The sequence below is a fragment of the Notothenia rossii genome (assembly GCF_949606895.1).
Source record: "Notothenia rossii genome assembly, chromosome: 1".
In the NCBI taxonomy this organism is placed as follows: Eukaryota; Metazoa; Chordata; class Actinopteri; order Perciformes; family Nototheniidae; genus Notothenia; species Notothenia rossii.
In genome coordinates this window covers 50,212,595-50,239,104 of record NC_136912.1, presented here as the reverse complement: position 1 = coordinate 50,239,104, position 26,510 = coordinate 50,212,595, and the positions used below count along the sequence as shown (strand labels likewise).

The following is a 26,510-nucleotide window of genomic DNA, read 5'->3' as shown; positions in this document are numbered from 1 at the left end:
TAATGTCGTAGAAAAAAACGTCAATTACCTCTTAAATTTGTGTCAACCACAGACCTTATTTCGAGCTATTTTCCAAAACCCTATGGAAAAAATGCATTGCTTTTTGAGGAAGGAACCGGAAGTGCTAAAAATGATAGCTTACTTCCGGGTTTTACGACGCGTCACTGCGGTTCTCTATAGCGAGAGACAAAAAATGGCTTAGCCCCACCATGAAAAATGATGTTAAAGTAAGCAAAATAAAGTCCGCCAACTCGCGCGGAGTAAATTGCACCGACAGCAGTTAGTAAGATTGATTTCAGTAGCCACTTGTCTGGAAATACCGAAGACTAGAAACGGTTTTGAAAACTTTTGTCACGTAGTGATCGTCTTCTCAATAGAACATATTTGATAATGTCTTCTGGCCAATCAGAATCAAGATAACGGCGTGGTGTTGTTGCAGGAAGTCCTGACGGAGACTACTTTTGCGGTAGTGCATCTCTATATACATCGATACAACATTACGTGTTGATAGAAATCAACACGTAATGAAATAAGACCCCACGGTTTGATGATTGATAGGTGTGTGGGCTGTCTTTCATTTTGACACACAGAACAATGTTATAATGAACATACATATTGTATGTTAAATGGATATATCCGCCTTCTTTCATTTATCTTTCCATTCCCACAACAATATACAAAAATAAATGGCATATTTTGGACATAGTTCGAATGGTGATTAATCATAATTAATTTTTAAGCTGTGATTAATCTGATTAAAAATTGTAATCGTTTGACAGCCCTAATAAAAACCTTTCTGAAAATGAGCTGAGATTGGCCACTTTATGATGTCATAACGATGTTTTGTTGTGTAACCATTAGCCAATCAGCAACCAAGGTAACCCCCCCCCCACACCTTATCACCTGAATCTCCTCCTAGAGCACCATTGAGTTCTTATTTTCATGTGAAGTAACATAGGAGTGCACATTTAGCATATCTGTAGGGGAATTGTGTGTAGATATGTCTCTGATAGGCACAGTATGTCCGAATTTGTTAAATCTACAATATGTTGCAACTGTTAATTGTTTATGAATAGCACTCTGGATATTAAGCCGGCAGAGACTCCAACGGAATACAATTGGAACATTGACGATTTGCAAGAAGTAATTTAAATTGGTTTTAAATACTGTATGTAGATACATTATTATTATTTTTTTAATTTAAAAAATGATATAACTTTAGCTGCCACAAGTGAATTGGCTGTATTTATATAGCGCTTTATCCGACCGTATTACCCACAGCCACCGTCAGCTACAAGTGAAAGTTGGATAATAGTACAAACTGAATGAAATGAAACTACTGACTCAGAAAAGACATACATTTTAAAGAGCAAAATCGATGGGATACTGGTCATAGCAGACTGAGTAAGGCTGTAACCACTGAATTTATTGAACCAACCAACACTTCATTTTATGGTGTTATTATTATTATTTTATTATTAACTTTTCATTCATGAGAAAATTGTGTTGTTTTTTTTTATTGTTAATTATAGACTGTGAACAATGGGTTGGATTTTTTCACATTATATTCAGTGTAAATAGTATTGGTGTGTTAGTGGTTCTACTTTGAACCCAAACTACGGAAATCCACATTTATACGGAAATATTTATACACCAATATACAAAGTTTATTTAAAACAATCCAACTTTTTCATTGTAAAATGTCTCATCTCAACAGAACATCATCAGAAAACATTTACTTATAATATACTTTGAAATCTATGGCATTACAAAATGCTATCCTGTTTCACTGGGTTAAAACATCCTGACTATAGTGACCTCTGTTGCCCGCTGCCCATCTCTGCTGCATGCTAGATGTTCCAGGCTCTTAGCTGCTACATGTATCACACCCAACTGTCAGCGACAGAGTTGCATTGTGGGTTGAATGGTTTCGCAGCCCCCTTTTTTCTTCAGAAATATTAAATAATAGTTTGTATACAGTATACACACCACAGGAAGTGCAGCCAGGCATTAGAATGCAAACAAGTTGCAGTGTTTTTCAACTCCCATGGTCTCTGGCAGTCATTGGACAAAAATATGTCAGGCTACATAGATGTTGTTTTGGCATTTGAGCAGTGGCGAACCGTCAGGGCCTTCAAGGTATTCAGAGAATACCCTCGAACACTCAGATAAAACAAACAAAAAATCGATTTAATTATATAAATAAAATGAAATAAAATGTATGTAAAATGAATAAATGAGAATCGTATCTGTGTTGTTGATCTGTAATATTACAGTGCTACGTTGCTTTGTTTGTCCTTCTCGGACCATGCACTACGCATTCAGTGGTTTTGTCTTAGAAAAGAAAGCAACCAATCAGATCTTGTTCTGGTTCTCTGGTTAGAATATCCTTCAACCAAGGTATTCTACATCCTTGATACAGTAGAACGCCCTGGCCGTTGCAATGAATGAGAGCGTACGTTTGGACTGACAGTTTGATCAACCAATCATATATTGATTTGTAGCCAATGGGCGTATTCTTTCAGTTTCCCTCGGTTCCAGGGTACTCTAGAAGGCCCCGCTAGTTAACTGGCTCGAGATAGATGAACAGATGAATGTGACGAAGCAATTCATGCCGTTTTATTGTTTTTAACGTTGAAATAACAAGTGCAACAGATGAAGATGAAGTTGTTGCGGAATTGTTGTGAGTACCCTTTTCAAGACGACAATACAGTGAAAAGACGGACATTATAATACCGCGGGGGGGGGGGGGGGGGGTGTGTCTACAGAAGGTCCAGTTGTGATAGACACGGTTCGCCACTGCATTTGAGTATAAAGCTACAATAACTTATCAAATGATGCCCAGGTTTTCGTATATGATATCATCATTTTCTGTGCTCATACTGTCAGTAAGAGAGGAAGAGGACACAGAGCAGGAAGGGGTGGTGTTACAGGATGAAGAAAGACTAAATGGTGTTTTTGTTTTGCAGACTTGAGCATAAAGGTGGGCATATGGGTCAGGTTTGCTTTCATTTTTATGAGACACTGCCTCCTTCTTACTTATTGGCTCAGCATAAATGGGTTCATCATCTGTAAAAGGTATACGTGTTCCTTTGCGCTGAGTGACAGTATCCTGGACCAGACTGATTTTGTCGTACACCTCTGAGTAAACAGACTCTGGTTGATGGGTGGTAAAGCATGGCTTTCTAGCAGAGGAGTTAATGGGGGTGACAGATTCTCTTAAACCTGGGGGTTTGAGGGGTAACACACATGCAGGGTCTACATACAGAGCCGTTGCCGATGGCATTTTTGGTACAGATTGCATGCAGTCAGCAGGGTCAGCATATACAGCTTCTGATTGGCCACCAAGTGGAGCTCCGCAGTGACTGTTAGGTGTGGGTACCAGTGGAAGGGGCATCAGTGTGATAGGAGCTGGCTGCACTGACAAGCTCTCTGATGAACAAACCAAATCTCCCTGGGCATGTGCGCTCCCTTCTGAAGCAGCAGATTTACTTTCCTGTGCCCTCACTTTGTTCTCCACAATGGCAGCCATAAAGGTCCCATCTGGTATTTTGAGGAGAGGGGAATGAGCCCCTATGCGGGTCACGATAACTTTCTCCCCCTCTTGGTTTCGGTTGCTGAGAGGCACCGTTGAAGTCTTCGATTTGATGGTACTCTGAATCAGGGAGAATATTTTCTCAGCCTGCTGTGTCTCAAAGCTGAATGTTCCTGGACCGGATTTACAGCGTCTACCTGCTTCAATGGTTAAGGCCAGCTGGTAAGAAAACACAAGCATGTTTTTAGCATTTTCATGTGAAAGCAAAGCAAACAAATAAAACACACCTCTTCTTATTGTAAGTGTAATTGTATAATTTAATCGACACCCTGTGAGTTGTTAAAGGTAACGTAAGGATTGTTTATGATCCTGAGACCCTTGCCTTATCTTTTCCATATCGTCTCAGCAGTTCGTAGGGCCATTCTCTAACAGTGTTCTTCTTCTCTGTTTCCCTCAGTAGGAGTGCCTCTCGCCCCACCTGCAGCCAATACGCTCCCTTCAGGCCGCAGCGCCACGCCGCGTCAGTCCTCTGAACCGTCACCCAGAACTCTGAGGATGGAAACAAAAAGAGGAAATATTCTTTGTCATTGCTCTTCAACAAATCAAATATTATTTATTACAGTAAATATATAGCAACTAAGCATGGGCGGTATCATTTTTTTCATACCGTCATACCTTGCTGACATCATACCGTGGTATACGGTATATGACGGTATCAGTCCCAATTTAAGGGGTAATTTCTCCCCCCAAACATTTTTTTACTCACTATATCAACAGCCAGCCCCACCAAAGATATTTTCCATCAGCCGCCACTGACGGTATGACTTGGGTCGACTTGAGTGAGGTGGCGTTACGGCAGCAAATAGAGGTTTCGAACGGTATATTATATGTTCGGTGTAAAATGCAGCCCGAGCCGGTAGACGCTCGCAAAGTGCCGCGACGTGCACGCAAGTGCAAAACAAGGGCTGCATACATGACACATTGTGCAAATGGCACATTTTGAGATCGGATACAGGACGCGTTTGTAGATGTCCGACGTTGTTTCCATAGTGAGCTAAGTTAACAATATATCATCATACATAAAGATTTTCCGGGAGTAAATACTTGACTTATGTAAACTGTGTTCGTTATTCTCCCGTCCAGGAGAGAAGCTTTAAAAGGAGACTAAATGGAGTCTCTGTGAAAGTTCAATTCGGTACTTTAATTAAAAAAGGCGCAGGTTGGTCACAAGCATGATATTGTTTAGTCAGACAAACAGCTGTGATCCGCTCCTTGTTAGGGAAGTCAAGAGTTTGATCTCTCCTCCGGTGCTGTTATATATCCTCTGCTTGCTCCTCCCCGCCAGCCGGCTCGCCTCGTCTCCAATGTCCGTTGTTGCATTTAAACAGAGGATTGGCTCCTTTCACATCCAATATATGCTCAACACGCCTTTTCTCCTCATATTCTCTTTCATCACTTTTCATTTAACACATTCTAAACGCTGTAATCAATACTCTAAAAAATACTTCTCGGCTCGTTTGGTTTCCGGATGTTGTCACATGCTACTCTCGTCTGTAAACAATAATGTATTCAAATAAACTGTACCTTCATTTAATATTCAGCATGGTAGTATCTCGACATCTATAGTTGTAGTGTTAAATCAGTAGGCTTTGGTTTGCACCACTCCATATCATTTTGCTACTAAATTCACCTCTTTAGGAAATCGTATATTAGACACATGCTACATGCGTAGATGAAGGATTTTCAGAATAAAAGCTTAACTGCTTGTGCACAAGAATTTCTGGTTTTTCAGTATAAAAGAGCATTAAAACTGACGGCATGTTTAAACTACATTTCCCCATTAAAACATTGATTTTAAATTCTAACACTTATTGAATAAAGTTTGCTATATTCACTAACTAGTTTGGCAATATTATTCCGTGCATGTGTTAAAAACCTTATTTCCATTTGATTCATTGGATTACTCGCGTGAATGTTTAGCACGTAAATGCTTTCGTTTTTAAAACCGTCCGACCTCGACTACAAAACAATCAACCAGTTGCATAGGATTAAAAAATGTCAACACTCACTCACCCCGTCTTAAACATTCCCAAAGAAGTGCCTCCGTCTCTCGTTGTGCTGGATGAAGTCACTGGCGACGAGTAAACCCAAAATAGTCCCAAACAGGCGCAGAGGCATTTTTCTTTTTTACTAGTTGTCCGAGTTCGGGGCCGGCAAATGCTGCCGCCATCTTGCTCAGCTCAGCTCTGTGCTGAGCTCTGAGAGCGGGAAAGACGGACTGCCCTCCCCTGCCCTCTGCTGGCGCGTGCTGTGCATTACAACCAATGTCGTCCCTGTCAAAACTCCATGTCAGTGTAATAGAATGAAACGCATCTATGATTTGGCGCAATGTCTGTGACGTCACGGTATTGAAAATCATACCGACGGTATTTCGAAATACCCTGGTATACCGTAATACCGTCATACCGCCCAAGCCTAATAGCAACATTGGGTAACTGGCAACTGGCATGAATGCAGGTATTGTGAAAACAAGTAACCAAAGTTAACGGTATTAAAGTATAAGATAGTGATGGGAATTCCGGCACTTCTTGGTGAGCCGGATCATTTGGCTCGGCTCACCAAGAAGAACCGGCTCTTTCGGCTCCCAAACGGCTCTTCAGTTTAGCACATTATACCTTTTATAATTAAATCAAATGTAGCCCTGTTTTGATGTGTATAGGCCTATGTGTACATATATATCACTTAAATTAATCAAAACATCCTTTGTACTGAAGTATTCAAAAGTAAAAATTACATGTTTAATATAAATGATTTGCTGTGGCCAAATGTTTTCATTGCATTTACAGACCCTTGTAACTCTCTGATACCACCCAAAGAATGCACTGACTTGCTTGTAGAACCACGCTACACAAAACAGATAGCAACACCTATAAAAAATATTTTTAAAAAGGGGCTACTGTATCGACATTTTAAAATTATATTTAAAGAAAAGGCCGATTCTGTGAGCTGCAGCTGACCACGCCCCCCTGCAGGAGACGGGAGCGTGCTCTGAGATCAGCTGCTGGGGTCTCAGAAGAGGAGGAGAAAAAGAGATCTCCCTCCTCCGTGTTTTATACTTATAGAAGTAAGAAGAGAAGCAACGGGGCAGAAACCCTCCTTTTTACGCAGCGGTCCAGACATAGACATCAAACGGCGACACATATTCAGTTGATATTTACTTTGGCATTAGGGCAGGGATATCTAGATACTTCCCAAGGTTTGACATAATGAATTGTGCTACTTTTAAAGCAAGCAACGATGTTTTCAAATCTGTAATCAAAAAGCTCCTCAAAAGCACTATCGAAGCAGTTCCTGCCGTTGCTACGTTAGTTCAAACAGTAACAACGGACTATTTTTCTTTAGCGGATGCATGTCAAATTAAATAAATACATACAACTATTTTTTAAATCCATAAAAGCATTTCAATTAATATTGGGAGTTATGTCGTTACTTTGTTGAGAATGTGGCCATGTAATAAGCAGGATAATGTGCACATTGCACATTGCATAATGTGCCTTCATGCCGATCTCGATCCCTCCGCAAAAAAAAAAAAGAACCGGCTCGTTCGCGACCGACACATCACTAGTATAAGATTCTTGCCAAACTCATTAGAGGTAAGATGATGTACCTTGGAGGTGGGTATCAACGGTTTTGGTTGATTTAAAACCACAAAGTCTTGGCTTTTAAAATATGACACCTTTAATGCGATATTCAGACGATGAAAACATTTCTCACCTACAGTGACCCCGAGCTGGGTCAGTGCTATATCCTGATTGATCAAGAAGTTCGAAAGCTAAGAGCCACGCCTTAAAGAGTTCCAGGATGTTGTGAGGAAATCAAGATCTGGCTCAGCGCCAGGCACAATTCCAGTCCTGTACAAGGTCAACAAGAACTGTCCGTTGTTACCAAGACAGCTGTGGAAGATCCTGAAAGTAATCTGGAACACCAATGAAGGCCCTTATGGATGACCTGCCTTTCACCATCGACTCAAGCTGGAAGATTCTGCAAGGAATTGATTGCCTGATGGGCAAGCATGAGGTTCAATCCTGGAAAATCGACGTGGCTGGTGCTGAAGAAAGATAAAGTCATGGATTGGTTCTGTTTTTGTCACGACTGGAGGGCAGAGTACATAGGACCCAAATGCAGAAGACCATTCTTTGAATTCAAAGTCCTTTATTGGCGGAACTGGGCCAGGCTCAGTATCAACTACCTGGACTCCAGCATGTGCAGAACTCTGCTGCTAGGGTCCTCCCTCATACCAAGCCCTGCAGCACCCCCACCCTCTGTCACCTCCACTGGCTCCTAGTCAAGTCCTGCATCCTCTACAAACTCCTCCCCCCTCCCGACAGCTGCGGTCCTCTGATACAGGTCAGCTCTCCATCCCCCACACCTAACAAAAAAACCTCTGGCAACAGGGCTTTCAGCGTCGTGGCCCCCACCCTCTGGAACGCCCTCCCCCTTGAAATCAGGACCGCTGACTCAAAAAAGGACTCAAAACACATCTGTTTGTCAAAGCTTTCAGCCTCAATGAACTCCCCCCTCTACATTTTTGTGACCATCCTTTGTTTACTTCTGTTATTTAAATCTTATTTTCTCGCCCCTGTGTTGTGAGTGTTTTCCTTTAGTTACTCACTGAGTCTGAAAACCATGACGAGTCTGAAACCGTTTGCTGTTTCGCGCTGTGTGGATGAATCCACTCATTCAGTTCGCTCTCCGAATCTGAGTCTGCTGTTGACTCGTGCATGTTGAGTCTGGATCTCTGGATCTGCTACGGTTACGGCTCTGAGTCCGCACGAGTCTGCAGGAAGTTTCACTGATCCGCGTCCCCTGAGCCAAACGATCATTTCTGGCAGCTATCCTACTTGCTAAAGGCAGATGGACTTTGGTACGTTGTAATGTGATTTTACATGTTATAAGGAGTAAAGAGTGGAGCAAGTTATAGATTTAATTTGTACGCCACCAGGTGTAAGACTCAAAGGACTCGGGTTAATGGAGAGGGGAGACTCGTCACTCCCAGGTCATTACTAGGATCCGGGTTAATGATCCGGATGAATCAGGACTCACCCATTTCTACCCCCTATTGAAAATCTGAAATCAGATCGCTCAGTAATTCTGCAAAGCTGCGTGTGCATTAATGTTAGACTCCTGATAACAAAGATTTTACAGGGGAGTGAAGTGATATGTTTAACAACACAGTGGTTCATTTTTCTTTCATAAGACTGATCATGTCTAAGTTCAATCTATGGGCTTTTTATCGCACCATTATCATGTCCAACATTAAACTTTTTACAAAGCCTGTTTTCATTATGAAACATTCCTCTACGGAGGACCCAGGCCACAGTCTTACAAGAAGAGGAGAAGATAGCAAGCATAGGAACAGAAGACTTACCTTCATCTACTGAGACGTATATCTGGTTCTCCTCCATTTCAATCTGAGTAGAACCTGTGCCGTCACCTTTCTGAGATAGTAGAGGGAAGCATAGAGGGGAAAAACAGGCAGACAATGTATACAAAGTTATTTATATACTAGCTAGAAAATATGGGTACTTATGGCCTCAGTTAAAAATGATTAAGGCACTAACACATGTTATCATTTGGGTTTGGCTCTAACCTGAAACGTGCTGGGACAAAGTTTTTCGACCCACTCAACGCAATCGTCTTTGAGCACAGCAAACACCATGGTCCTGTCCCGCGTCTCCACACAAAATGCTGACATGTTCTCCTGCAAACAGCACAGACAGTGGCTTTAAGGATGTATTTCAATAACACTGATACATGCAAACATTATACACCATCAGAGAGGCTGACCATGGGACAGGCCTCAGCGTTGGGGGGGAGTCTGAGGACACTGATCAGCTCGGACAGTTGGACCACCTTCAGCTTCCTGTCCCCATGAGGCTGGTGGTGTCTCCCGACACCAGCCACATGTTCGCCTCCAGCACCTGCAGGACAGACAATGTTCAAACAGACCCAGGATTACTATATTAACCTCTTAAGTACGAGGGTCCCCCCAGTGGACCCCCCCTACCGTTTTTTTACGAGACTATGTCTCAGGGCTTCTTAACATTTATGAAACTATTAATGTTCCATACCCTTTTAACGATAAGAAACTCAGCTAACTAACAATACGAACCATTTTTAGCTGAAAGAAACACAACAGTAATACCAAGCCTTTGAATTAGCATGGAGCGAAAAAATGCTAACTAATGCTAACGGACTTTTGCACAGCACTCACGGTAGCAATGTACTTATTACTTATCGTCACTGCACAAACAAGATATCTGATTAAAGCTGAGACTCCACAGATTCCACACATGTAATGTCATCACTGTAGGACCCCTAATTGCGGAGCTATCAGCCAGAAAAGAGAAAGTAAGCAACATCCGGTTTAAAAAATATTACAATAATTACGTTTTACCTTTTTTGATTTGTGGTCAAAAGTTGTGTTCACCGGAATAAAAACGCCGCTCAAGGTTAATCCAATGTCTTTGTGTCACGTAGAATGTTTTACTGATAATCCACCATCATATTTATGGCAATATACTGGGTATAAAGTTTTGCCGTCCAGGCTTGTACTTTCAGATGTTGTTGTTCTTCTTCTTCTTCTTCTTCTTCTTCTTCTTCTTCTTCTTCTTCTTCTTCTTCTTCTTCTTCTTCTTCTTCTTCTTTAATGTTTATTGGCGGTTGGCAAACCACATTTTAGGCTCATTACCGCCACCAACTGGACTGGAGTATGGACAAGAGACTATGCAGAAAACAATAAACAAAATAAAACAAACAAAAAACTATAAAATAAATAAAACCAAAACTCTAGATTATCTTAAATGTATCAATTTCTCTAAGAAACGTAATAAGCTCACAATACATATTGCCTGATGTTTTCCCTAACAGCCCTGATAGCGAAAAGTCAATGTATTTTGCTTTCTTCAGTGTTCGGCAAAGCACATTTCTCTGAATACTACATTTCCTGCAAAGCAGCAAAACATGTTCAACCGTTTCTGGCTGGCTACAGTGTGTACACTTTCCGGTTGGATGCTTTCCTATTACCCTTAATGTATGATTGAGACCTGTGTGACCTATTCTCATCCGAGAAATTACATTTTCCTCCCTTCTTTTAAACCCCACCTTCCTTCCATCAACCACATACCTTTGAATGTTATAAAGATGTCTTCCTGTGTCACTAAGGTCCCAATGATCTTGCCATGTTGTTTGCGCATATATATGTATGAATGTTTTAACCTCCGCTTTGCTGAGCGGAACTTCAATGTCTATATTCGTAATTCTGAGTGTTTGTTTGGCCAGAATATCCACCTGTTCATTACCCTCCACACCAACATGAGCAGGAACCCAGATGAAACGAGTTGCTATGCCTTTGATTTGCATTTTATATAAAATTAAAATATTTCATTTATTATGTCCATTCTAGATGAAGATCTGCCTAATGTTTTAAAAGCTCCACTACAAATCCTCAGGGCCTGAGCTTGTAGGACATCCAGCTTTTTAAGGTTTGATTCTGCTGCTGCCATGAACGCTATACACCCATAATCGAATACAGGTCTCATGAGTGCCCAATATATGTTCAGTAGTGATGACCTACTCGCTCCCCACTCCTGTCCCACCAAACACCGAAGTACATTGTTGACCTTTTTACATTTACTCTGAACTTTTCCAATATGATTGCTCCACGTTAGCTTTCCATCAAACCAAACACCAAGAAATCTTATTGTATTTACCTGTTCAAGAGGTTGCTCATACAATTTTAATGATACAGGAGCAATGTTATGCCGTTTTGTAAAACAAATGACCTGCGTCTTAGCTACTGACAGTTTGAATCCCCATTTATTTAACCATTTCTCCACTTCAACTATTGCAGCTTGTATTTTCTTTCCAACATGTGCTACATTGCGGCCTTTTGCCCACAAAGCCCCATCATCTGCATACAAAGATTTTCCCACACTTGGATGAACTTGATTAAAAATGTCATGTATCATTATATTGAACAGCAACGGACTACACACACTACCTTGCGGAGTACCATTTTCCACATCATACACACTTGAATATTCTGCACCTACTCTTACTTGTATTTTCCTGTCCCGTAAAAAATTCATAACCCAATTATATGCTTTACCACCAATTCCCAATGATTTTAACTTGATTAGTAGGGGAGACCCGGTACAGTTGAAACACGGGTTGGTTGTAACACCCTCAATATCTCCAATCATAAACAAGCTAGAGTGATGACACTCACTCTGCACATGCGCAGTTAGATGGTAAGATCGCCGAAATAAAAAGGAGCCACGTTTGAATATCTCACGTAAGTTATCAGCAAAAGTGTGTTTCTGAGGTCAAATATTAACTAAAATGATATGAGGTATTTTTTGGATACTGTCTTGAGTTCAAAATGTCTAGGAATCCAAACTAGTATTATTAGAATAACTGTTTTGTAAGCTACAAATATAGCTAGCTAAATATGGGTCAAGCCAGCAATCAGGCAGGTTCACAGGGGGTGAAGCAAGACTGGTGGTTCTGGGACGGTTGTAACGGGACGGTTGTAACATGGCACATTTACAATGATGGCTCATTTGCTTGAATGATCAATTGTTCATTCAAGCATTGATTGGTGTGCATTGTCCCTGTAAAAATAAACAGAATTAAATACTGTACAGTAGGCATAAAGTGTGTGTGTGTGTTTACAGTATGCCAAGTATCAGACAGAGGAAGACCGACAGGGGAGTGCCACTTGCTCTGCTGCAGGTGGCCTCAGGTGAAGTTCAGGATGGCAAATCATTCAGGGAAGTGGCAAAGTCCCTGGATATATGCCATGTCACCCTGTACCGGTTCCATAAGAAGAGGCTGAGGTTGGAGAGTCAGGGATCACACACACCCCCAAGAGTAGGCTACTGGACTCCAAAGAAGGTGTTCTCAACAGAGCAGGAGATGCTATTGAGAGACTACCTGATGGAGGCAGCTGATCTATATTATGGTCTCAGCTCAAAGGAGGTAGGTCATAATTAAGGTAGAATAGGCTATCTATAGGCTACTGAACAAAAGAAAAGTAAGTGATCAAATATATTGAGGCCTATAGTGAACAGACAAGTGAAATACTTTCCAATGTATATTCATTTTAGGTGCGGAAGTTTGCCTATGAATTGGCAAAGAACTACAACTGCAACTTCCCTCAAACCTGGGCAGAGAAAGAGATGGCCGGAGCTGACTGGCTCACATCGTTTTTGAAGCGGCACCCTACCCTCTCCATACGCAGACCTCAGGCTACCAGTCTCTCACGGGCTACAAGCTTCAACCGAACAAATGTGAAAAAGTTTTTTGACAACCTGTCTGCAGTCCTGACGAAGCATGAGTTTGTCACACAGGAAATTTGGAATATGGACGAAACCGGAGTCACAACTGTCCAAAACCCTGGGAAGATTGTTGCCAGAAAAGGGACGAAACAAGTCGGCAGTGTGACATCTGCAGAGCGGGGCACTCTCGTCACACTTGCATGTGCTGTAAATGCATTGGGGAATTCCATCCCCCCAATGATGATATTCCCCCGGAAGAAGTTTCATCTCTTCTTCACCAGCAATGGCCCTCCTGGCTGTATTGGCAGAGCAAATGGGTCTGGGTGGATGCAAGAGGAAGACTTTTTGGTCTTCCTCAAGCACTTCCAGAGCCATACCAAGAGCTCACAGGAGTCAAAGGTGCTGCTGATTCTGGACAATCACTCCTCCCACCTTTCTGTGGAGGGGATTAATTTTTGCAGGAGCCATGGGATCATCCTCCTCTCTTTTCCTCCCCACTGTTCTCACAAACTACAGCCCTTAGATCGCACTGTATATGGGCCACTGAAGAGGCACATCAACAGCCGCTGTGACAATTGGATGAAGACTCATCCAGGAACCACAATGACCATTTACGATCTGCCGGGCATTGTGAAAAGTGCCCTTCCTCTGGCTGCAACGCCATCAAATATCCAGGCAGGGTTCGCGTGCACTGGAATTTGGCCTTTTAATAGAGACATTTTCAATGATATCGACTTTGCTCCATCCCAAGTCACAGACCGCCCACCACCAGAACCTTCTACCAGTGCAGCTCCAACACCAACTGTGGCATCCTCTCCTCCACTCGCAGCCTCCTCTCTTACACTCGCAGCCTCCTCTCCTCCACTCGCAGCCTCCTCTCCTCCACTCACAGCCTCCTCTCCTCTACTCGCAGCCTCATCCCCTGTCAGGCCATGTGTGGAGCCTGGGACATCATCCTCTGCAACGCCTTTCTCACCCTTGTCCATCCGTCCACATCCAAAAGCTGGACCAAGGAAGCAGACCACAAAGGGGAGAAAAAGAAGAGAAACCGCTGTCCTCACAGACACTCCGATGAAAGATCAACTCGAGGCTGAGAAAAAAAGATCTAACGCAAAGAAGTCTAAAGCGAAGACAAAAATCAATTTCGGCCAAAAAACCATACCCAACAAGAAGCAGAAGATGCAGGCCTCATCTGATGAAGATGAGGCCCAATACTGCATTGTGTGCCTGGAGAGCTACTCCAGGTCCAAGGAGATGTGGCTGCAGTGTTGCTCCTGTAAAGCCTGGGCACACAAGGACTGCACAGATGGAAGTGCCTTTTACACCTGCCACAACTGTGAATCTGATTAATTCTGGTGTTCTGTTTTAAGTTCTGTTCAAGTTCTGTTCATTTTTCATTGTTTGTTGGAGGATGTGTGAAATCCCATTAAAATCTTGTTGCCTTAGAATTTGACAGCTTTCCCTATTTTTTTGTCATATAGTGTGAAAAAGGGTAACCGTTATTAAGATGTTACAACTGTGCCTGCATGGGTTACAACTGTCCCTGTACACAAGGACGGTTGTAACAGTTGAGTTTTTTTTTTAAAATACATTTTCCAACCTGTACTTATTCCATAAAAACATCTTAAAGACATTGTTTCAGTAGCTGACATATTGATAATGCATAATATAGCAAAATGGCTATCCAATTGTAAATGGTTTTTTACTTATTGGGGAAAAGCCCCAAAAGTGTTGCAACTATCCCTGGTCTCCCCTAGTCCTTCCTTCCAGAGCATGTCATAAGCCTTTTCAATATCAAAGAAGACTGCAATCACTACTTCCTTGTTGGTCTGTGCTTTCCTGATGTCTGATTCTAAGCACAATATAGAATCCATTGTATTCCGACCCCTACGGAACCCACATTGATATGGTGATAACAGAGCTTTACTTTCTAAGATATATGTCAACCTTTCTGTAACCATTCTTTCCATGATTTTGCATAAATGCGATGTTAGGGCAATAGGTCTGTCGCTAGATGGATCTGAAGGGTCTTTCCCTGGCTTTAGGATGGGCACTATTATCGCTTGTTTCCAAACCGAAGGAAGTTGGCCAGAATCCCACACCCTATTAAACAATCTTAACACAATGACTAGAGAGTTATCCGTCATATATTCCAACATTTTATAGCAAACACCATCTTTACCAGGAGTGGTTTGACGAGCACTAATAATTGCTTTCCTCAACTCAAACATACTAAAATGCAGGTCCACCTGATCCCCCAACACTTCTACTCTATCCAATATTCTCGGGTTTTCCATGAATGTATTATCTCTGCACTGCCTTGCTTCCTCTGTAAGGTTATCTGAACTATGAACTTTCTTAAATGTCTGAGCTAGAAGTTCCGCCTTTCCTAAGTTTGTGACAGATATTATGTCCCCTCTGCTCAAAACTGGCAACTCATAATTCCTTCGAACTCCCCCCATTCTCCTAATCATGCCCCAAACATCTGCAAGCTGTACTTCTCTTCCAATGCTATTGCAATATTGCCTCCAAAAAGTGCGTTTTTGCGTTCGTATCGTCCTCCCCACTATAGCCTGGGCCCTTTTATACTGATTCAAACCTTCCTGAGAATGGAGTTATTTGAGTTGTCTGAATGCTTTATTTCTGTCTTTAATGGATTTGTTACATTCACCATTCCACCAGGGTACACTCTTGGTGCGCCTAACTCCTTCAACTTCCGGAATTGTTTCTTTAGCTGAATGTATGATAACCTTAACAAGCTCCTCATTCAATGTATTTATATCATCATCATTTTCCTCTTGAAGTGTTTTACATCTATTCGTACTTACAACTTGGAAAGCATCCCAATTAGCCTTTCCCAATTTCCATCTAGGAATTTTCTTCTCCTTTTCAAAACGTATGTTGGTCCCAACTTTAGTCATTACAGGATAATGATCACTGCCCACTGTAGTATGCTTTACCACACTCCATGTACTTATACCTGCTATATCACTAGACACAAATGTCAGATCGAGTACTGTTTCTATATTCTTTGTACAATTATATCTTGTTCCTTCCCCAGTGTTAATACACACTAGCCCGTGGTCATCTATAAATTCCTAAACTACTGCACCATTTGCATCTGTGCTACTGCTACCCCATAGTGAGTTATGTGAATTAAAATCCCCACACCAATGACTTTTCCTTGCAGTAAACCCCCAACATCCTCTAATATACTTTGATCTAATTTCCGACACGGATTATAATAATTGACTATATCTATAGGTCCTCTATCATTCCATACCCTTATAACTATTGCTTCAGGATCTGTACTTACCTGCATAACTTTGTAACTTACACCACTCTGTATGAATGTTGCAACTCCTCCCCCTCTGCCAGAGTCCCTATCTCTTCTAACTGCAGTATATCCATTCACAATAAAATCCAGTTGTGGTTTCAGCCATGTTTCCTGAATACAAATTACATTAGGTTTCTCACCCAGATTGTCATTATATTTTTTAAACTCTTGTCCATTTGCAATGAAACTTCTGGCATTCCACTGCAGTACAACTAACACCATCAAGTTGATCCACTGCATGTCTGAGATTGTTGGACGTCATCATTTAGTATATCTTTCACACTTTCCCACTGCATCCCTTTCACATCAAGGTACTTTTCAGCTGATCTGACAATTATTTGTATTCTTTCATTCCGGCTTTTGTCTGCGCTGAACAGTTGATAATCTCTGCCATAAACAATACAAACTCTGTTTTACTCACTATCAGAGTGTCCTCCTTCAACTTAACACAGTTGTGGACTTTTTCTGTTTCTTTGCTCTTATTCTTGTTTTCCATTGTAACCTGCGTTCCTCCTGAAACTGTCTTTGCTGCCTCTGCATAGCTTACTCCCTGCGTCACCCTGACTCGCTGCACCTCTTCTGCTTTCTTGCTAACCACACATCCACGGTACGCTGAACTATGCTCCCCTCCGCAATTGCAACATTTCAGCTTTACCCCTTCTTCACATTTGCCGTATTCATGATCTCCACCACATCTGCCACACCTTCGTTTCCCTCTGCACACTGCCGCCACATGTCCAAATCTCTGACATTTAAAACATCTTATTGGTGGTGGAACATACGGTCTCACATAATAACACATATATCCAATAAGTATTTTTTCCGGAAGCCTTTTCTCATCAAAGGTGATCAGAACCGAAAGACTATCTTCTTTAACCCCATTGCGGTTTGCTTTCATGCGTTTGACATCACTTATTTTTTTATATTCTCTTTCACATCATCCGCTGTAATTCTGACGGGGATTCCTGTCCCCACTCCCCTGACTAGCTTTTTACCACTAAACAGTGAACACTCCACTTTCTTACCCTCCACTGTACTCATCTTTATTGCCCTCCCCTGTTGCTCTCTATCCCTACATTTGATCAACATTGATCCATTCCTCAATACTTTGGCACTCATTACCTCCCCGATTTCTTTACTGATCGATTTAGTTAACCGTATAGGGTTCCACTCGCCAAACGAAGCTCCCTCTTTCGCAAGTTTCACAACCACCATGAACTCCTGTTGCCTATTTCATACTACTCTTTCTCTCCTTTCACCCTCACTATTACTCTCATCCGAATTAGTATTTCCTTGCTTTTTACGTTTATTCCTCCTCACTATATCCCATTCTCCATTTCCATAACTCCCGCCTACTCCTTCCATGTCTCCTAACTCGCTTCCTGCCCCGTCACTTCCCTCTGCCATCTCTCATCCAGTCACAGTCCAGTGTTGCCACCTGCCCTGCTTCAAATGTTTGTCCGGTCATCTGGATCACGGGACGATGTTGTACTTCTGTGTGTGATTCACTTCAGATGTGCTTTGTTTGCTTCTCTATTATATAATTCTATGGTAATGTTTACGTGGATTTGGGAACTACCCCTTGATTCTATTGGATATTTTGGTTAAGAAAAAGGTGTAAATCACCCAAATCGACCAATGGGTTCCAGAGATATGATCCTGCGTAAAGTATGAAGAATGCCAGCCAGCGTAAGCACTTTACACAGCAGACTTTACTTATTGTTTACTAGGTAAGGAAGCAGGAATTACAGGACCCAGAGCGCACGGAGCACAGAGCGCACAGCAGACAACGGAATTGCAGTTTTATTGCTTATAGATTATCAGAACATTTCAAAGGGGACACAGCCACATTGGATATTAACCTATGGATTAACTACATCATCGTTGTTATCATTTTAATGCCATTGAAGATCAGTTTAGATCAGACAAAGACAAAGGTAAGCCACGTTAGCATTGTGTAGCTACCTAGCGCCACTTCTTTTGATTTACGTTTTTGTTGATAACGTTGCAAGTGTGTATCTTTCAGTGTTGAGGTGGGCACCGTTAGATTCTGTGTCTTTACGATCATAAACGATGTGTTGGATGTGCAGCTGGGATAAGTAATAAGGGAGCTAGGAGTGATTTCCGGTGCATAATAGGTTAGCATTTTTCGCTCGGGGCTAATCCAGAGGCTCACTGTTAGCATTGTGGGGCCTAAGAGGATAACAGAGTATGTTTTTTAAATTTTTAATTTTTTAATTTTTTCACAACAGTTGTATTTGGATGGAATTAATACCTATAGTGATAATTCAAAGTAATACAATTATTTTTACAGTGAAAAAGGTCAAATGGAACCGATGGTTCCCAAATTATCCAGAGGTGAGTCCGCCTGGACTTTATTTTTCTAAACCTCTCTAAAAAAGGTCAAATTTCTCTTGTTTTGCATCAATCTTGAAACAGGGTACTTATTATATGTTATAGTTTGGATTCCTAAAGCTTTTAGTCTACTAACCCATCATTCAAGGGTGGTTTTCACTATAAGTATTGTTTTTTTTAGGCGGACATTATAATTTACATGTTTTTACTATGTTTCATCTGAATTTACTTTAAAATAAAAACATCTAGATTGATTCTGACACTTCTACATCCAACTCACAGATTCAACCTTGCTTTGAGAGAAAAGATTATTAATTTACCCCTTTTAGAAGTGAAGATATAGTCTTTGCTGTGTTAGTGGCATTTTGGAGCATGAAACCTGAAAAACAGGCTCAGTGCTTAAGAGGTTAAGATCACTAACTACAAACACATCATCTTCATTTATCTCAATTTAAAAAGAAAATTGTATTTGCCTAAAAGGTCTGACACTATTCTGACATTCTGACAGTTTGACCTCTCTGACCGGCCCTCAGGTGGACGTTTCCTCGGGGCCGGAGGCTCGTTCTGGCCTGACCTGCCGTCAACCTTTTTCTTGGCCTGTTGTGAACTTGACCAATGACAAGAAGCAATATAACGTATAGCAATGAGTTGATGAGCCTTTCAGAATTCACAGAACCTTCTGTAATTATTCCTGGAATTTCTCATATTGCAATACATATCGCATAATATAAAAGTAGTTACAATTAATATTGTAGTGTCCGTTTCAAAGAGAGGTGCAGCAGTACGTTAGCAGGATTTTATCACGTGGTGGTAAAAGCAGTGCTCTTTTAATTTTAATATGACGAATAAAAATGTCTCACTTACACCAATGAATAATCACGATAAATAATCATGACCTAAATTTTAATCAAATTATCATGATTTTCATTTAGCACATTATCAGCCAGGATAATGTACTGAGTAGGCTACACATGTATTTGTTTTCACTCTTCTCTAGCAAGTTTGCAAGAAAATGGAAATTGGAAATGTTAGAAATGGCCCTCTTTAATGGCAATTTCTAAAAGGATGATGGAATATTGCCCAAACCTGAAACGTGTGCTTGTCTTATGGTGTACTTCTTAAATATATTCAATAGAGGAAATAAGTATTTGATCCACTGCATATTTTGTAAGCTTACCCAATTACAATGAAATTAACAGTCTGTAATTTTAATGGTAGGTTTATTTTAACAGTGAGAGTAAGAATATCAATAAGGAAATCCAGAAAATGAAATTATATAAAAGATCAACATTTATTTGCATTTAACTGTGGGAAAAAAGTGTGTGTGTGTCTGTGTGTGTGTGTGTGTGTGTGTGTGTGTGTGTGTGTGTGTGTGTGTGTGTGTGTGTGTGTGTGTGTGTGTGTGTGTGTGTGTGTGTGTGTGTGTGTGTGTGTGTGTGTGTGTGTGTGTGTGTGATGATTGGATTTTCTTGTTGGTCATTCGAGTGTTTGTAACCATTTGTTAGTCTAACTCTCAGTCCTCCACTCCATACACACACTATTCAAGTAACAGGGCATTTCCATTGGCTTTACGGCGGGGGGCTGGACCTCTATGCAGCAAACTTTGATCTCCATCTCCAGTTCACTTTAAACCTGAAGAGACTCAAAATGCTGATGAGAAGACCTTCCCTGAAGGCCAGACACCCACATGTGTTATCTTGGAGTACTTTGTTATGCGTTACTGTTGAAATCAATCACAAGTATTAAATGTATTGGACTTCAGGTAAATACACTGAGTCTTTTTTATGTGCATACTTACAGTGAGTGGACTGTTATAACTTTATTTCAATGAAAATGCTGATTCTTTCTGATAAAGCTGACTTTATTTTGGAGATCTAAGAGAAAAGGCAGCCCTCAGGGAATATTATGCAACTTCAACCATTCCTTCACCCTCACACTCCTGCTCTGCAAACAAAGCCAATCCCTCTGAACTCTGTCACACTCTGGACTTTGGACACATAACACAACACAACACCTGTATCTTAAGAGGTTCTGATGGAATCACTTGACCCCTGGTTGATCCTGGCTGTCAGTGAGTCCAGCTAGAGATGACTGAGGCCATCTCTCCAGACTTCATCTTTTCCTTGTTGCTCCTCTCCAAAATAGATGAAGTTGTTAAACATTTAAAACGTAAGACAATCAAATATTTCAAAGAAAATGGTAATTATAAACTAAAAACTGTAGGAACAGATAGGGCTGCTGTATGAATCCTGCCATACGAGCATATGTTAGTGCACATCATACAGAGGGGAGTCTCTGTTGTCTTTGTCCGTGCTTTAGTGTGGGAAAATGTACTTAATGCCGATCAATTAGGTATCATGCTATAATAAACCCTTTGATTTCTCATACCAGTTTGTCATGTATTTCTCCATCACAACACCACATGTGTATTTGTCCCCCGAAATTCAAGTTAATACTGATATTTTAACATGGTGATTAATAATGATTAATCTTACATTATTGTGATTCACGCAATTACTATCAATTGACACCACTGCTACATTCAAGTTCCAAACATAGAAACAAACACTAGAGGTCAACATTTTCATTTGTATATCTTAAGGCAGGCCTATTCAACTGGCGGCCCGCGGGCCAGATGCGGCCCAGAACCAACTCCCGAGTGGCCCAGCCTCCCGTAGCCAAATTCCTACACTAGTACAGACCATGAACGCAACACTCCGCGTTGCATAGAAACCACCAAACCACAACGCAGCACGTTTTTTGAAAGTGCATCTAGTGGTGCTAGTAACGGTGGTCCTATGATAGCAACTCTAAAACATGTCTCTCTCAACTCTGAAGCGTAAACAGAGACAAAACGGTAATTGATCTTGTGGAGCAGATCCAAGTCAAGCTGGACCTTTTCGCGACCGACTTGAGCACGGGTCGGATGCTGCATTTTCCGACGCTCCCCAAACACATCACATCTCCGGCACAAATCACGGATGTGATGACAGATTTCATTGCGAGTTTGAAAGAGAACTTTGCCGGTCGATTGGATGGACTTGCTCTGCCCACAGAGGTGATGGGCTTTGCCAGAGACCCCGTCACTGTTGCAATAGAGGGGGACGCATCAACCAGAGCAAAGGAAGTGGTCCCCTGCATCGACAAGGGGAAATATACACTGGAACTTATTGACATGCAGCGCACTAACGGGCCAGCGAAGTTTTGGAGTGATGTCAAAAAACGGCAGTTCCCTAACGTTCAGAAAGTAGCGATCTGTGTGCTCAGTATGTTTGGATCAACATACACATGTGAATCAAGCTTTTCGCACATGAACTCAATCAAAAGTAGCACTCGCTGCTCCCTGACTGACAGCACTTTTCACCAATGTCTTAGGATTGCATTGATATCCTATGAGCCCAAAATCACTGCTCTTGTTCAAAACAAAAAATGTCCCTTCTCCCATTGAGAAAGTCAGCGATGACAAATCACAAATGAGGTGATAGTAAGCACCTAGTTTACTATAGTAGACGTGTAGTGTAGTATTCATTCATATAGTTACCCGTATCCCTTGTTATGGGTTTGTGCACTGAAGGGTAAATTGACAGTTCTTTCTGTATTCATTTAAATGCACTTTGTAATGTGTCTGGGTCAAATGTGACCAAAACGTATGATTTTTTTGTTATTACTTGAAAAGTGAAAAAATAGTATTGCTACAGTACTTACCTCTTTGTGTTGCATTGCTCTTTAGCTTTTTTTTTTCTATGTCAGGAAATGTATTAAGACTGCTATTATTGTATTCAGTAAATGCACTTTGTGATGTGCTTGGTTAAAAAAAAATAACCTGAATATTTGACTTCTAAAGCAAACAAATGTAATGCTACAACTGTGCACTTTTTTTTCAGATTCTGTTAAATTAATGCTAATTTGTTGTGTTTTTATGCACTTTTTGACCTACCTTTGTTAGATGAACAATGAATAAAAATTGCATGTTTTTCATCGCAGTAATATGTGTTTGTTTAAAATGTGTCACAACCCGCTTTTTACAGGCCGCTGAATGTCTGGCCCAGCTGAATTTTGTAGTTATAAAATCTGGCCCAACTGAATGTGTAGTTGAATAGCCCTGTCTTAAGGTGTGTGTGTGTGTGTGTGTGTGTGTGTGTGTGTGTGTGTGTGTGTGTGTGTGTGTGTGTGTGTGTGTGTGTGTGTGTGTGTGTGTGTGTGTGTGTGTGTGTGTGTGTTTTAAGAGAGGGATACAAGTGAAGCTCCTTCCTTCTCCTTCCTTGTTAATCCACACAGCTCTTATCATTGCAGTCACTTAGACACTCTCTTGTCAGCGTCTGGACTGCAGTCCTCCTGTGCTAACGCCCCCGCCCCCCCCCTTGTCTCAGTGGGCATCACGTCCTGGGGGACCCACACCAACGGGCGTCCCACACAGGTTAGCACCACTGCCTCTTCACCTTCCTGACGGTGATTGATGATGATTTTAAAACTCAATTCCATGTTACTATACAAATACATGTCCCCCCCCCCCCCCCCCCCCATCAAAAGTCTGCTTTGACTTCTAGTATCACACGGACAGAGTTTACTGTATTCAATGAGCCTCAATGTCTTGGAAATCTATTTCACTTCAAAGAGACAAACAGTGAGAGAGGTAAAAAAGGAAAGTGTACCTCCCATATCCTGGATCTCAAGGCGACCCCCCCCACTGCAGGGAGGAAACAGAGACAACCACACCGGCTTCCATTTCTGCTTGGAGAAAGAGACGGGAAAGCAGATGCTGGTTGTGACAGCTCAGGATCCACAGTCCAGCATCTCTGTGGCACAGCGTGTCATAACTCTACCTCATGAGGGAGTGTAACATTATACATTGGGTTACATACTTTACTCATCCTGCAAGTCTACCTTTTCCTCCTGCAGACTACAGCACCCAGGAAATTATAAAAATGCAAACAATAACAATATCTATTAACATTTTATTTTAACATTTAGAATGTTGAGGATGCATACATTCATATTAAAAATAATATTGAGGAGAGCTAAGCGTCCTTGTAAAATGTAATGTGGTGCGACCATGTTTTCTCTTAAAGATAACTCATTGTTTAACAGAGATTTTGTTCAAAGTGAATTTATATTTCTGTTATATGTTAGGGGTCCCCAACCTATAGATTTTCTCTGTGAATGTGCTCATCAGTGACTTTCGACCCCCCCCCCTCATGTGACACAGGGAGATCCACATGAGTCCCGTCCTCTCTGTCCCACTGTGAGGACAAACATCACCTCTTACCCAGTCTTCCTTCAGAATGTATCACTGCTGTGAAGGGACAAATGTTACAGTACCATATACATCAATTATTATTACTCAACACAAGTCATATATACCTCATGTTTCATGTACTGCAAGGTGATGTAGTGGATATTTACATTTCTTTACCAGTTTCCGGCTATGTGTGAGACGGTTGAGTTTAAGATTAAGGTTTGGGCACTGGATCAGGTGCCTCTGCCCTGAAACGCAGCGAGTGTGAGCTGTGTGTCGGGGGTGCTTAGGAATGTGCAGCTTGAGTTCTGTTTCAACTTGTTCATTTGGATTCCGGCTCTGGACTCTCCTTAGCTACAGGGAAAGGCTCACATTCGTTCCTTCAGATAACTGTAATCTGATTCAACTTGGACAGAATGATACATATGGACTGCTGAATACACGATGGCTGTCTGGCTGTCTGTTGAATACACGATGCAATAAACAATGCAGTATTATCAGCCAATCAGATGGATTACCGTTTAACAAGTCAGTTTTCACGCTCCTATGAGGTGGATATGATTATATTTTTAAGAATGTAAACATAACACAAATAAATTACTACCCGCTGCTGGTAAACATGCAGTAAAATTAATCCTATGTGCTGTCCCAGGCTGAGAAACAGATATGATCTGCATATGTACTCACTTTACCAGCTTTGTGTGGTTGGAGGTAAGCCTTCCCTGCTTTGGTCTCAGGGTCCATCTGGAAACAAAAATACTTCAAATCGGTTAGAAAGACGATGAGGTTTCCTTCTTTCTTTCGTATGGTGAAAAAAGAGAGAGGGGCGTGCCCATAGTGAGACATTCTTGAAATATGATCCTCACCTGAAACACACGTAGAGGTGCAGCTGTGAGTCAAACACACACACGCTTTCATCATGGCGGCTCTGAGACCACAGGTCTGATTCGTTCCTGCCAAACCTTTAACCCCGAGACATCTACTGCGACCATCCATCATCGGCTGAATTAACCAATTCAACTGCAATATGTATCCGCTTAAATGTTTGGTTTACGGATCCACCTGTGTGACGGTGAAGGCCACAAAGACTCTGGTCCAGTTTTGTACAGTATTCAGGGTGACTTTTAACAAGGCTGATGATTAACAGGGTCAACTCCAGCAGGCTGAAACATTTTCTGCAAAGCACAAAACTACTCTTGATGTGAAGATTGGTAATGCAATAGAACTAGTAAACAACAACTTGTTTTTCTTTTTGAATAATTGTTTTGGGAAAGCACTGCCTTTATTTAATTGTCTGTGTTTGAAAGAGGGAGATAGAGGGGATGACAGGCGGCAAATGGTCCCAGGCTGGATTCAAGAAACTGAAACAGTTACTAATGACTTGGAACATGTAAGCTGGAGAGGTCAGTCCAATGAAGGTAGAAACCGTAAGGAAATATGTTGGTCACCTGACAAATGAAAATTCAATATTCACTTTCATTTAAAGGTGGTAAGTTTGAGAAATCGGCTCGAGATACACTTTTTGTTATGTTCCATGGAATGCTCTTAACATCCCGATAGCAATGAATATCTTAAGTCCTTTGACAAAAAATCCATAGAAAAATGTCATTTGTGGAAGACGTAGCACTGTTAAAAGCACGACCAATCATTTTAGCCGGCCCCGCTAAAATAACTGGATGGCCTACCTGCCTGTCAGCCTTCAATCTGTGTACAAACTTATCTCGTGCCCTCATTGGTCATGTGCGCGTTCGTGTGTGTTGGAGGAGGGGCTCTGTAAGGAAGTGGCAGATTTGTTCCGGTTGTGTATTTTCAAATTCTAGCGCACTCTAGCCGGTTTCTCCAAAATGACATACCAGTAGTAATACTGATGCCATTTCAATCACATTAGTATGTATACAAAGTGACAGGAGCTGTGACAGGTCACACCTGCTACTACTTATAAATTGACAGGTGCCTGCAACTGTAACTACTTATGCTAATGACCCCTTTGTATGCTAATTACCCCCATAATGACCCCATTGTTATCTATAATGACCCCCATATTGACCCATTGCTCGATGTGTTATCTATAATGACCCACTGTTCGAGGTGTTATAACATGCCGCTCTGATATGGCTCATTGTAGTCTACCTACTGTTGTCAATCGAATTAGCCTTTGATGTCAATCTATGTGTTAATTAAGACAGTCTCGATGAAGTTGTGCAGAATATGGTGTGTGTGTGTGTGTGTGTGTGTGTGTGTGTGTGTGTGTGTGTGTGTGTGTGTGTGTGTGTGTGTGTGTGTGTGTGTGTGTGTGTGTGTGTGTGTGTGTGTGTGTGTGTGTGAGTGAGAGAGAGACTGTCTAACACCAATTCAATTCAAAACCTTTATTTATTCAGGTGAAAACCCATTGAGATCATTGACCTCTTTTTCAATTGTGACCTGCTGCAAGTAGGTTCCAACATGAATACAAACATGACAGAAAAACAAAGAGGACATCATATGGCACATTTACATTGACTACATTTTGTATAGCTAGTAGCATTTACAGATACCAACAGTTTCCGATTGGATAGCATCTATCCTTGCTTTAAAAACATGTAATGGAACCAAACTGCTCAACTTCCATTCCTTTTGCAGACTGTTCCAAGTTAACGGAGCTGCGCATCTAAAAGCTGTATTCCCTAAGACAGTCCTAGCAGTTGGCATATTTAATACAACCACAGC

At 41.4% G+C, this 26,510-nt stretch overlaps 2 protein-coding genes across 3 annotated transcripts; one reads left to right on the top strand and one right to left on the bottom strand.

Annotated features, from left to right (window-relative positions):
* Positions 1 to 1,448: 1,448 nt before the first annotated feature.
* On the bottom strand, positions 1,449 to 24,601 carry LOC307037407 (docking protein 1-like). Of its 2 annotated transcripts, XM_079678255.1 has the most exons (7): positions 24,492 to 24,601; positions 23,221 to 23,296; positions 9,383 to 9,516; positions 9,186 to 9,296; positions 8,964 to 9,033; positions 3,918 to 4,084; positions 1,449 to 3,754 (listed from the first exon to the last, which is right to left on the bottom strand). In XM_079678255.1, exons 1-7 carry the CDS (start codon positions 24,546 to 24,548, stop codon positions 2,831 to 2,833), a joined length of 1,539 nt encoding a protein of 512 aa, XP_079534381.1. In that variant the 5' UTR covers positions 24,549 to 24,601; the 3' UTR covers positions 1,449 to 2,830. The 2 variants fall into 2 exon arrangements, with proteins under 2 accessions (XP_079534381.1, XP_079534382.1); XM_079678256.1 differs by lacking the exons at positions 23,221 to 23,296; positions 24,492 to 24,601 and adding an exon at positions 9,993 to 10,230.
* LOC307037385 (uncharacterized protein) lies at positions 11,745 to 14,324 on the top strand. Its single transcript, XM_079678221.1, has 2 exons — positions 11,745 to 12,577; positions 12,706 to 14,324. Exons 1-2 carry the CDS (start codon positions 12,275 to 12,277, stop codon positions 14,224 to 14,226), a joined length of 1,824 nt encoding a protein of 607 aa, XP_079534347.1. The 5' UTR covers positions 11,745 to 12,274; the 3' UTR covers positions 14,227 to 14,324.
* Positions 24,602 to 26,510: the final 1,909 nt, after the last annotated feature.